Source organism: Meriones unguiculatus, chromosome 17 (assembly GCF_030254825.1).
Source record: "Meriones unguiculatus strain TT.TT164.6M chromosome 17, Bangor_MerUng_6.1, whole genome shotgun sequence".
Taxonomy (NCBI): Eukaryota; Metazoa; Chordata; class Mammalia; order Rodentia; family Muridae; genus Meriones; species Meriones unguiculatus.
The window spans coordinates 37,559,609-37,572,719 of record NC_083364.1 but is presented as its reverse complement, the minus strand read 5'-3'; the positions used below and the strand labels follow the sequence as shown (position 1 = coordinate 37,572,719).

General features: G+C 49.1%; 1 protein-coding gene across 29 annotated transcripts in view; it reads left to right on the top strand.

Moving 5' to 3' along the window:
- Positions 1 to 13,111, top strand: part of Kalrn (kalirin RhoGEF kinase) — a 582,551-nt gene that overhangs the window by 506,050 nt on the left and 63,390 nt on the right. For 19 of the 29 annotated variants that reach the window (XM_060370291.1, XM_060370285.1, XM_060370295.1 and 16 more), the window contains 3 exons: positions 5,794 to 6,077; positions 7,747 to 7,851; positions 11,172 to 11,267. In XM_060370291.1, coding sequence (XP_060226274.1) covers positions 5,794 to 6,077; positions 7,747 to 7,851; positions 11,172 to 11,267 — 485 coding nt within the window. The remainder of the gene's footprint in view (positions 1 to 5,793; positions 6,078 to 7,746; positions 7,852 to 11,171; positions 11,268 to 13,111) is intronic. The other 10 variants (XM_060370286.1, XM_060370284.1, XM_060370303.1 and 7 more) reach the window with 3 other exon arrangements.

Below are 13,111 nucleotides of genomic sequence, written 5' to 3'. Positions count from 1 at the left end.
AGGAGCTTCATCACTGGGAGGCTGAGTTTCAAACTGAGCTGGATTAGATGCAGCACATCTCCCCCGTGTTCTGCCACCACCCATATTCTCTTCAGTGTCTTCTGCTGTGCTTGCTAACGAAGGAAAAGATGGTGTTTGCATAGACAGGGAACTGTTTTGATGTCTGGAGGAGCAAGCGAGCAAGCTCTGCTGGCTTTTCCCAGATTTCATCTTCAGGGACGCAGGTAGCACTGAGCTGCTGGACTCTCATGCTACATGGTGACTAAAACTCCTGGAATGACAGAGCCCTGGCTGACAACAGGGGCAGGTTTAATCTAACTGATTAAACATCTGAGACCCTGACCTCAGGTTGCTCATCTGCCCTATCCTACGTCCATCAGAAGCCGCTGTTCTGAAGGAGACACTCAGAGGAGCTACTTGTCATCACTAGGGAATGGCCCATGTGTTAAAACTTCTATGTCCTGAGCCCAAGAGATTTGCAAGCTGCAAACTGATACCTATATTATGGTTATGTAAAATACAAATAAGACCTTTGCATATAGAATAAATGGCATGGATGCAAATGAGGCATACCAACCTCAGAACTGACTTTAACTCTGGGATGGGGAGGAAGGGTATGAGATTGTGAAACTATAAAACCACCTTCAGCATATCTGAAGCCTTCCATTTTTAAAGACCATCTGAAGCAAATATGACAAAAGTGTACATTTATCACAACTAGATGATAAGTAAATAGATGTCATTTTTTTCTGTAATTCTCTTTATTTAAAAATGTGTCACTAGATGGCTGTGGCGCATGCCTTTAATCCCAGCACTCAGGGAGGCAGAGGCAGGCAGATCTCTGTGAATTCGAGGCCAGCCTGGTCTACACATTGAGTTCCAAGACAGCCAGAGCTACACAGAGAAACCCTGTCTCGAAAAAAGCAAAACGAAACAAAATTTCATAGTAAAAATCTGCCTCAGGAAATTAGTTGTTATTTTTAATCTTGTCAACAAGTTTCAGGTAGCTGGATATCAGGGAGTCTTACCTCCCACAGTGTCCATAGTTCCCACTCACTTGAAACCAGTCAGTCCTCAGAGCAGTTCCTAACTTCACAGTAAAGAGCATGCTTTCATCCAAGGCCCTGAGAGGTCAAGGGGATGCCTGGGCTCTGGTCCCGGCCTTGTGACTAGTCTGTGACAATTGGCTTTGTAGCTTGACATGTATAGTTATTACGTAAATTTAAAGATGGTTTTCAGCCATCTGAAGTTGTGTTGTTTATATGATGTGTGGGTAAGTTTATATTAAAATGTTGAGTCCACCTGCGGCTGTATAGACCCTTCTACCATAATCACAGAGGCTAAAGGAATTCATGGGATGACCATAGAGGAGTATGTGCTACAAAGTCAAGTCAGGATCTGGGTTCTAATTCTCCCACTGACTACAGGCCTCGGTTTGCTGACGCACTCTCATTTTCTATTTCCTAACATGGAAGTCGTAATGCGTATTTCCTACTTCAACTACAATGACTGGGTGAGAACCAGCGTTATTGCTGTAATCGATGTGAATCAGCCATGGAACTGTTCTATTGGGAACATGTCTCACCAATGAAGCCATTTTACGGAGATGGCACAGGCATAACCACCCAGAAGAGGCAACTAACTAGGCAGCTATTTCTTGTCCAACTGTTTCCGAATTGTTTTGCAACCAGACATTTAGAGTGACTTTGGCCAGGCCAGGTGGCACGCGCCTCTAATCCCAGCACTACGGAGGCAGAGGCAGGTAGATCTCTGTGAGCATGAGACCATCTTGGCCTGCATAGGGAGTATCAAGCCAGGCAAGACTATGTAATGAGACCCTGTCTCCCCTACCCCATCTCCTCCTCCCCACTAAAACTGATTTCAAAATGGCCATCTTATAATAAACCATATACCCCTTCCGACTTGGATTCCCATTACCTAGACCACCGTTAAGATGACTCCAGTAGTTTACCTAGAACAAACTTGAAGCAACACTGAGAATATTCTAGATTTCTCACTTTCTGCTCTTGAACTTTTGCCCTTCCTCTGTACGGAAAGCCTGAAAAGCAGATGTCAATAGCAGAAGGGGAAGAGGAATGGCCACTCCTAATATCCATCTGTGGATGTCCAAGCCAGGCCACAGTTTACGCTGGAACATCATTTGCTTTGCTCGGTAACCGAGGCGCGGTTGAGGTAGCTGAGACTCTCAATTTGCTGACACAACACAAAGCTGTAAATCTAGCTTTTGCAAACTCAGTTGCATCCCTGGGGCCTAGTGAATAAGGAGAGCCTGCCACTTATCAGCAGAGAGGCCCTGTTTCTATCGGAGCTACTGCAGATGCTTATCACCCATACCAAACACTATAATGTCAACACGCGCCAGACCACGGCCAGAGAGGAATTTTCTGAGATAAGATTACGCCTTCGTCCTTAAAGGAGTGCCAGCCAATCCCCAGATGTTCCCTGAGCAGAGGAGCCCTGAAGATTCTCCTTCATACCGGGGGATTTTAGGAGCTCCTTGTTTGTGCTTTTAAACACAGATCTTCTGCTGTTGCTTTTCAAAGTATGCACAAAGCCCTAACCGTCTCTGAGAAAGGCCCCAGCAGGACCAAGGCCCAGCCAGCCCCAGCATGGAGCTCAGGGTATCGGCCCCTGGGAGATGCCGGGGACCGCTCTCTCTTGGCGAATGCGTTTGTTAACTTTATTTCAGGATTCTCTTTTCTCTAGTGGCTTTATCTAAGCTTGAGGGTTTCCTAGGCTAGATGAGATCTCTTGTCCAAGTCTAGGGCAGAGAGGAAAACACAGGAAAATGTTATTAAGCCTCCGAGGAGGTGTGAAAAGCCAGCCACAAGAGCTCCATTTCCATACCCAGGCGTCTGCCTGGTTTAAATACCGGTATGCAAACCTAGAGCCATGAGGCTGGGGTGGAGAGCAGCTGTCTTAGGACTGCAGGAGTCATGAGCATTCACAACATGCTCACCTTTAGTTTGTCTCCCAAACATTAACAGTATCATATGCCCTAGCCTGGGCACAGGCCTCATAGGACCATCTGGATTCCAATCCCTTCTTCTCAAGACAGACAGAGTTGGCAGATTGATCTGGAAAACAAACTCTACCCTTTTTCTGTCATGTCATTTCTCACTAGAATCTCATAATAAAGTTCATATTCCAGTTTATTATCTAATATCGTCACAAATGTTTCCTTCCTTCCTCCAGTTTCTCTCCTCCTCCCTCCTCTCCCTCTCCACCCCCACATTGGTTTGATTCCCTACAAAGGATATGCATTAGACAGGATAACTTATTTTACATTCCCCTGACTGCACATTTGGTCTTGCTATCCTACCCTTTGGGAACATCCCCTCCCCCCAAAACATCTCATCCCCTTAAACCTTTCCAGCCTACACAGTTCTGACCCTCCCCTGACCTCTGCTCACTGATCGGGAGAGTCTGTCCATACCGGCCTGCTGGCAGTTAATCACACACTGCCTTGTGAAAATATCTTTATCATCTATGCTCTGTCTTGCTGTTCTGCTCTTTTCTCTCCCTCCCCACTTCTCTCTGCTCTTGTACGTGTGGATGTGTGTCTAGCTAGACAAGGGGTCAGTGAAAATGCAGCCCGTGTCTTATATTTTTAGAACGCTCACCCTCTCCTACATCCCCTGAGATGTTGTTACTGGGGTTAGTAATTCTTGCTTGCACTTGACTGGAGTGTCAAAATGTTGACGTAGGGACCCTAGTTATCTCATGAATAGAACCAAAAACAGCATCACCAAACAGTGGAAACCAGAGCACCCAAAACAGGCTTTAAAATCTTGTCCTTGCACCAGTCAGGTATTTTACAGGCTAAACTCTGTACATTAATGCTGGTCCCCTCATAGATGAGCAGACGTCAGGAACCGGAGGAATTAAATGAGGTTTGTCTTGCTTCTCCTGTGCTCTGCTTTCTCTGGCTGTCCCACGCCAATAGCGTGGCTTCCCTGGGTTTGCTTTGCCTGTAGTCACCGGGCATGGACAGGCATGAAGGGCGGGGTAGCGTGGTTTATGGCTCAAGTCTGGCTGAATGGCATACTGATCTCACCCTGTCCCGAGGAGCTGTATGTCCTTGGGCAAATTGATTGACCTCTCTAAACTGGCAATTTCCTCTTCCGTGAAATAAAGATAATAAGACACCCCCGCCCACTCACCCCCACCCCCCACCCCCTCCACCCCCATGCCTGTTGTCAGAGAACTAAATAAGATGCTTAGGCTATTCCAAGTTCATTAAAGCGCCGAGATAGTGGACAAATGGCCTAACAACTTCCAGACAATGTGCTGATTTCTCCCCTTTGAAAGAACAGAACAAACTCCCTTGATCTCCAATCATTGTCCCTTTAAAACAAAACAAAAAAGTTCTCCTCGCTCTCAGTTGCCTTCCTCTCGCCCATTCTCTGCCTCTCCGTGTAATCAAGCTCGCCCCTCCGTCACACTCCAGCTGCTTTCTTGCAAAGTCACCAGTGACGTCTCTGTAACTAAGTTTACGGCTCAATTCTTTGGTCCCTACTCTTGACCTATAACATCTGGAGATCTTCCTCCGTGCAAACACCCTTCCTCACGCAACCTCCCCGTCAGCTACTGCTCTCGTTTCCTCCCGCCTCTCTTTCTAAATTTTTATTTATTTAGTTTTTGGCCTCCTCATCCCCCTGCTTCTCGCCGAGTTTCCGAACATCTCCCTTCCCCACACCCGAGCCCCTTGGTGTTTTCACTCACGGCTTCCAGGACCTCTCTTCACTGTGACGACCCTCAGTCACCTCTAGCTCCACAGTACCTTCTCCCCACCCCACCCCGCCAGCTTCAGACTTGAAGGCTACAGCTGACCCCCTTTGAGTCCACCCTCAAAGCCGCTCTTCCCATACTCTGCCCCACCTCAAAAACTTTACCCTAATGGTTGTTCTGGGCAACACCCGAGTTATTCTGACTCTTCTCGCTCATACGCCACACATGGTCAGAAAGCTCTGCTTGTTCTACTGTCAAAACAGACGTTCAGAATCTGATCCCTTCTCGTGGCCACCAGCATCCCTCAGCCGAAAGGGATACAGTGGCCTCCTAAGCAATCTGTTTCCACTGTCCACAGTTAGACATAAGGATGACCTTTTAGTATGCGTGATAGATGGCATCCATCTTCTGAGAGTTTTCCTCATGGGTAAAAACAAAGGTGTCATAAGATTAGCCACCCAGTTCTGGTGGTCCAGTCCCTTTTGCTCCGCTGACCTCCACTCTAACGCCGCCCCCCTTGCTCACTGCGCTGATGTCACCCTGCCATACCCCACATCCTACTCACTGCATTTCCCATTATCATTCTTGTCATCATCGTTATTATTTGGTTTTTCCAGACACGGTTTCTCTGTGCAGCCCTGGCTGTCCTAGAACTCACTCTGTAGACCAGGCTGGCCTCAAACTCTCAGAGATCCACCTGCCTCTGGCTCCCGAGTGCTGGGATTAAAGGCGTGCAGCCCCGCTACCCAGCCCAACCTCATTTTTTTTAGCCTAGCTCTTCCCATTACCTATGATACTTTACATTTTCCTTCTTTTGTGTTGTCACGGTCTATTGTATTTCCCATCAGAATATGAAACCTAGAATGGCCTCTCACATGTGAACATTTAAATCAGTGTCAACTGTTACTGCTGTTCTCTTGCCTGGGGTCCACAGTTGGCCCACTACCTATCTTCCTGAAGGGGAAGCTGTCTTTCCCAACAGTCTGAGAGCCTACTTTAATAGCATCTGACATGAGGCTCCTATCTGTCTGTCTTCCTCAGATTCATACTCTCATTCCGCCAGTGAAAATGGAGGCAAGTCCGAGTCCGTGGCCAACCTACAGTCTCAGCACTCCTTAAACTCCATCCACAGCTCTCCTGGTCCCAAGCGCTCCACCAACACCCTTAAAAAGTGGCTGACCAGCCCCGTGCGCCGGCTCAACAGTGGGAAAGCGGATGGAAACATCAAAAAGCAGAAAAAAGTACGTGATGGGCGGAAGAGCTTCGACCTGGGATCCCCCAAGCCTGGGGATGAGACGACCCCTCAGGGAGACAGCGCTGATGAGGTGCGTACCAGGGCCCGCTCACTTCTGCCACAGGAGACCTCTGACACGCTTTCCCCACAGTCACATAACCAAGCGGTCTGCCGTCTCTTAGGAGTCCGTCATCTTGAGTTCTGCATTCTTGAGTCTTGACTGCTGTGATTTGCCTTCCGTTCACAGACTGACAGGCACTGAGACTATCAAGTAGACAGGAACAAGGATTTGCCAGATTCCACAGATAGGGTCCTGGCTAGAAAGGAGGTCGTTGGCCCCCTGCCTCTGCTGAAGATGATATAGAGTAAGAATGCAAGTCCCGACACTATCACTCTGAAAAACCAGAGGCTGAGCTGCAGTCAAGTGTTTTGAGTAATGTCACCCGTAAAGGATGCTGCAGGTGTCAGGCATGGTGGTGCATCCTTTAGCCCCAGCCCTCCAGAGGCAGAGGGCCGATCTCTGTGAAGCCATCTCATTCTACACATTGAGTATTAGGCAAGCCAGGGTTTGCCTAAGCACAGTGGGATCTTATCTCCAACAAATAGTTGTGCAGAGCAAACACATGGATGTCACAGTGGACAAGGCTTCCGCCCAGTAAGGGATGTTAGAGACAGCCGGTGATGATGTAATGGGCCTCCACGAGACCTTCCGACCTCCCATTAGTCACAGAGAACTCAGAGAACTGGGTTTTAGCCAAGAAGTTAGGCTGGGTGATCTCTAGAGTTCTTGGAGAGCTGAGATTCTGTAATAAAAATATAGGGGATGCATTTTGGCTTGGCGAATAAAACACCTGTTTTATCTGCATAATTAACTGATCACTGGTGATGCTAAGAATGTCTTTCCGATGCACAACCAGACTCTGTCTTGTAATTCTGTCATTTCTCAAGTTGGAAATGGCACAGAACCCTGATGAGATTTGGATAGTAATTTAGTCCTTAAGAAAAATTTGAAGTTAGGCCTGTCATGATGGCACATACAGCCCTGTAATCCCTAAGTATCCAGAATGTTGACATAAGAACCATGAGTTCAAGGCCAGCCTAGACCCTCGTGGGGTAGCACAGGGGGAGTCAGGGTTGGGAAGTGAGGGAAAATGTGGTTTAAAAGTCTTCCAACACTCCAAAAGGAGACCAACAGAGCCATAAAAACTGAGCCCTAGGGCCCCTGAAGAGAATGATACCCCAACCAAAGACAATGCATGGGGAGGACCTAAAACCCCAGCTCAGATGTAGCCCATAGACTCAGTCTCCAAGTGGGATCCCTAGTAAGGGGAGCAGGGACTTTCTCTGTCATGAACTCAGTGGTAGGCTCTCTGATCACCTTCTTCTGGAGGGTGCAGCCTTGCCAGTCCACAGAGGAGGACAATGCAACCAGTCCTGATGAGACCTGATAGGCTAGGGTCAGATAGAAGGGGAGAAGGACCTCCCCCATCAGTGGACTAGGAGAGGGGCATCGGGGAGAAGAGGGAGGAAGGGTGGGATTGGGAGGAGACAAGGGAGGGGGCCACAGCCGGGACACAAATTGAATAAATTGTAATAAATAATAATAATTTTAAAACTCTGCAAAAAAAAAAAAAAGTTCTCCAACTTCCTCCCTTTTTGAGTATTTCTTCTTGAGATTTTTTTTTTTTTTAATGTCAGGTCCTGAATTATTGGCGTCTTTTGTTGGTGCAGCAGTCCCTAATGATGTTCTTTTGTTCTAGAAGAGCAAGAAGGGTTGGGGTGAAGATGAGCCAGATGAAGAGTCACACACCCCACTCCCTCCACCCATGAAGATCTTTGACAACGACCCGACCCAGGATGAGATGGTAGGACCCCCACTGAGATTTCTCTCCCTGAGGGGGGAGCAGTGCTGCCCTCCCCATCCGTGCTTTCCGTGAACCCCCGGTGACACACATGCTGTCGGTTAGCAGGGGTCCTCCCCCACGGTCGTGGAGGCTTGGCCTTGTTCTGGGCAGTGTAGGGATGCGCAGAGACTGGTTAAAGCAGGAGTCTTCCTGGAAGCGGATACTCCTGATCAAGGGCCCTGTGGCTCTGTGCTTGCAGGCGGCAGACCCTGCAAGGAACGGCTCGTCGCTAAAAGGAACCTTTGATGGCTCCAGGAGGCAATCATTGTTTAATGCCTGACGTCCAGCCTGTGTTTTAGTTGTCTTCTGCCTCTGGCTCTAAAGGTCTCATCACGGTTTCTTCCGAGCCATTCGGCACGGGGGATAGTTAAGCTTAGTGGAAGGGCTGTTGTCAAGCGTGGAAAAGCAAAGCATGCCAAATGACCATGTACAGCCCTTTGTTTTGTAAAATGCTCTGCTCGCTGGTGTTGGAAAGCTCCATGTCCACTGTGCCCCAAATGCCCCGGTGGTCAGGTCATTCTCCTTGTTCCTGAGCAGACAGAGGCTTGACTGCGGTGGTGTCGACTGACCTGCACCATGGGGCTGCTTTGCTTATTTTGACACAAGGTCTCACCGTGTAGCCTGGCCTGGCCAGAAACTCGCTATACAGACCAGGCTGGCCCCTGACTCACAGAGACCCTCTTGCCTCTGTCTCCCTAATGCTGGGATTTAAAGGCATGTGCTACCATGCCCAACTGGAGATATTTATTGTGTGGTGTCTCCTTGCTCTCCTCACAGCCAGGCCTGTGCTCCACTGGATTTTTCTTGCCTTCTTGCAGAGTGGCTTGTCCTTGTCACTCCAGTCATTGTAGTTGGAAGTTCTAGCACTTGCCATCACCTTCCGGAGTGTTGTTCTGGGGTGGTGGCAGCAGCTTGCCTGGCTGTCTCTGGCTCTGACTGCCCTGTGCCCTGCACCGGGGAAGCCTCCTTTGAGTGGGGAGGCCAAGCATGTATGGGTGCCAGGCTTCATAGTCCCTGTTGATGGATGTCCCAGCATTTCTGATTTTGATTCTGTCTGCTCTGCGCTTGGTTGTTAACCATAGTAAATGTTCAAGGTGGTCTTCCTCTGTGTAGGCTAGAGGAACAGCCAGGGATAGAGATATGGCTGCCTGCCATGGTACTCAACCTAGGAAGCTTACAGTTGTATGCCTTTCTACAGAGATGCTGGGGCAGTTTCTAGGGCCAGTTGACTCTGGGCCGTTGGGGGGGGGGGGTGGGGGGTGGAGGAACAGAAGCATTTGGACAGTGTGTCCAAAGGGATTCCCAGAGGCGGAGATGACTGCCCTTCACCTTTATGAGAACTAGCCTGCTGGCTTCCCCACCCCCCCTTGTCAAATGTCCTATGAACAGTACTAGTCAGGGGCAGGTAGAGTTCCCAGGTTCCTGCCTGCATAAAACAGAAAGGTCATGAGCACTCTCCTGGTCCTGTTGTGGGTGAAGGGATGTTAGGTGGTCCCTGGATAATTTTTAAGGGAGAGAGCATCGATGCCTGATTTACCGCAGGCATCTAGGTGGCCCTTTTCTTAATTGGAGGTAGCGCATGGCAGCCACCCCATCTTAGACACATCCGCTTTCCCCAGACTGCGATTTCAAGACTTGCTTGATTCTGTCTACTTGGTTTTTGTTGAGATATTTGGGGTTGGACTAAGTCTCAGTGCCTCTAGCAAGTACAGCTGAACCTATTAAAACAGTTTTGATGTTTGGAATCAGAGTCCCACGAGCCCTGGCTGGCCTGGCCGGCTTCAATCCTTCTGCCTCTGCCCACTGAGTGTCAAAATTCCAGGTGTGCCGCACCAGCCCTGGCAGGAACTTGAACTTAAAGTTCATCCGTTTAATGTGAGACTCCCTTGTTCTCCGTGCCGTCTGTCCTTTGCTCACGTGCATGGATGTTTCCCACTTACGCTATGGGCATAGCACATTCCATGCTTTCCCTCTTCCCGCTTTGTAGAGTCTTAGTAGTTTTGCCCGTATGACTGTAGCCAGAGGATATTTTACTGACTTTATGCTCCATAATTGTCATGACCGGCCCTATGTGGGACAGCCTAAGGTGTTTCCGGTCTTTGTGCCTCTGAGTAATAACCCCTGAAGAAAATTTGTAGATCCGTCATCTGTCCCTCTGACATCTGACCCTTAAATGAGTTCCCAGGAGTAAGATGACCGAAAATCAAAGAGGCTAGCTTGGTTTTCCAAACTAAGAAATTTTTCCTACATTCTCCCCAAAGAGGAAAGACAAATTATATCCTTCTCCATTGCATTCATTTGATCTCCCCCAATCTTAGGAGCAGAGACTTACAAGTCCTTTTTTAAACTCTTCCCTTACCTAAAGGGATTGAGTGATGCCTGGCCAAACCCAAGACATTGCTCTTTCTTTCTTCATTCTCCTCCTGTTCCAGCCTGGGAACACCACTGCCCTCAGCCCTGATACACAGGCCCAGAGGCACACAGGCCTCTCCCCCAGCTTCCCCCCAGGACGATGGGAGAAGGAAAAAGCAAGTGGACTAATAAAGACTCCTTCAGTGTGCGGGAGAGATACTCAGCCATTATGCAAACAGCCACTGCTCAAAGCCCTGCCACCCGTCCAGGGGAAAGGCACAGAGAGGCCTGTCATGGACCCTCCCTTTGCTGTGAGCAGGGTAGTCTCAGGGAGCCCCAGCGTGGGATATACAACTTTTAGTCCTTACATTTGGGAGCCTTCCCAGCGCCAGTGCAGAAGGGGGGTGGGGGTAGAAATGAGAAGGAAAGAGAAGGAGAAGATAGGGGAAAGGTATCAAGCCCGCTTGAGACGCAGCGACAATCTAGAGCTAAGGGTCTAGCAGAGCAAGGGCTTTATCTCCTTCACACACATTTGAGTCTGGAATTGTTGGTGCCTTCCAGACCACAGAAGAGCAACAGGCTCCCACAAAAGGCTGATCTCCCTCAAAGCAGCTCCCTCTGCTCTGCTATCAGTAGGCATAGCCCTTGCCTGTGGGTTTCCTGGGGATCCAGTGACCCCCTCCCCTCAGCCTCTGAGGAGAACCAGGCCCGGCCTTACTTTGTCACTGACCAGAACTCCTCACAAGGGATATGCAGGCCTACCTCTGCTCCACTATCCACCCCCATCTCCCTCTGTCGTCTCTGTTCTGTAAACACAAAGCTGTGCCCTCCTGGCCTGCCGCAAGCTTTGGACTGTCTGCTCTGCTTCCTAACTGCCATTCCTCGCTTCTTGCTAATCTGCTTTTCCTTTGCTGTCCGATGTCTTGCAGTCCTCCTCTTTGCTAGCAGCCCGGCAGGCTTCCACTGAAGTACCAACTGCTGCAGACCTTGTCAGTGCAATAGAAAAGTTGGTCAAAAGCAAGCTGGTAAGTGGCCCGTCCTGGAGGCCGTTCTGTGTTGCCTCTCACCTGCACGTGGCTCCCAGGACCTCACATCAGCCAGCCACGCACGTCCTTATTTCACTTATTCCAATTTCATGCGATGGTGCTTTCCAAAACATCCGCCCCAGGGGCCTTTTCAATTTTATGTGGGGATCAGCCTGGGGAGGCAGTAAGGCCTTTTAGGGATGGGAGGTGAACGGAAGGTGAGAAGTTTGCAAATACACCTCACTGAGCTGACCAAATGGTCCTAAGACACATGGTATACACGTGGCACTCAGCCGCTGACAGCCGTGTTTCGGGTTAGCCCCGAAGCCAGTGTCATGTGCTGCGGAGACAGAGGACGGATCGGGCTTTTTAAAGAACCAGGCAATTTCGTTTAGAGACTTTCTAGTTTACCGGGTCTTAGAAATTTGACCACTGACTGTAAAGGAGTTCTGAGTGACCTTGCCACAAGAAAGTAAGAGAGCCAAAACGCGTCCCTCTCACAGGGGGGTACACAAACACTAACAGGGCCGCTAACACCTGGTCTAGCCTGTGACTGTCTTATGGGCCAGTTACAGTACGAGAAGGGGGGAGGGGTCATTAGCCTGAGCTGGCTCAGGATGGGTGTGACAATCATGCTGCTCCCCAGGCAGCTCACCCGGATGGGGCTGTCCCTCTGGCCCCATGTTTTTATAAGCGTAAGCAATAGGACGGTGATTCAAGCATCTTCCTGGCGTCCTCTGGTGTCCACGCCACTCACTCAGCTGGGTCTCTGCTCTTCCACCATTAACGCCCCTCCACTTGGTGGGGAACTGGAGCAAGCTGCCGGATGATTCAGTCTAGAGCACAGATGGTGGTTGTAGATGGCGGTTTTGGTAGGAAGGCTAGTGCTTGGAGGCTGTCCACTTTCCTGCCTTCTTTCCCTGCCCTCCCTGGGTTTTGGGGTTTTTTTTGGGGGGGCACTACATTGGCTTTACAATGTCACAGGCTTATTTTTCTTCTTTCAAGTGTTTGTTCCTATCACCCCCATTTCTCTGGAACGTTCCCCCTCTCTTTGCTTATCTAATGCGCAGTAGTCTTTCAGGGGTCCCTCTCAATCTCATCCCTCACAAAGGCCTCCCTTGCCAGACCTGCCCAGATTTCCCCTGAAGTCCCACTGCAGTTCCAAAGCTTCATGCTGTGAGAGGCAGCTCTGCTGTCCTTCAGATGGCTGAACGCTGTGACTTGTCTCGCCTGCTCGCAAGTTATTTGAGGCAATATTATTTTTTTTTTCTTGCATTAATAGATAGTAGTCCTTTAATAAGTTCTTCATGAACACTTGTTTCCAAAGATCCGGATTTGCTTCTATTTGGGGTGACCTTTACCCTTATTCTTACCATTGCTGACCTCACTGTTGGTGCCTGGTTTATGTGGTCAGTGCGTCTGAGTGAAACAGTGTCCCAGAGAAAAGGGAGTATCGCCCTCTCAATAAATGGCTACTGAATAAACGCCCTTTCTGTGGTGAATTTACCATAGGAAGAGCGTTAACTTCTCCCACCAATAATTACTCCCTGAAGAGCTACATGGAGCCCGCAATCACGGAGATTTCTTTGGCATAACGTAAGAAACCAAACCCATATTAAGAAAAGAGTGAGGGAGCAGTGGTTTGGTTTCTCAGAATTTCCTCACCAAAATTTGATTCTTCTTCTTTTCTCCTTCTTTCCTTCCCATCCCACTGTGGTGTAGTCACATAGCAACAGTAAGCGAGGGCTAGTTCAACCATGTTTGAGAACACCAAGTTGCATTGTTACCTCCAAGATGTATTCCTGCTTACTCCTCATTAGCTGTCTGTATCAAAGAGAGAAGGC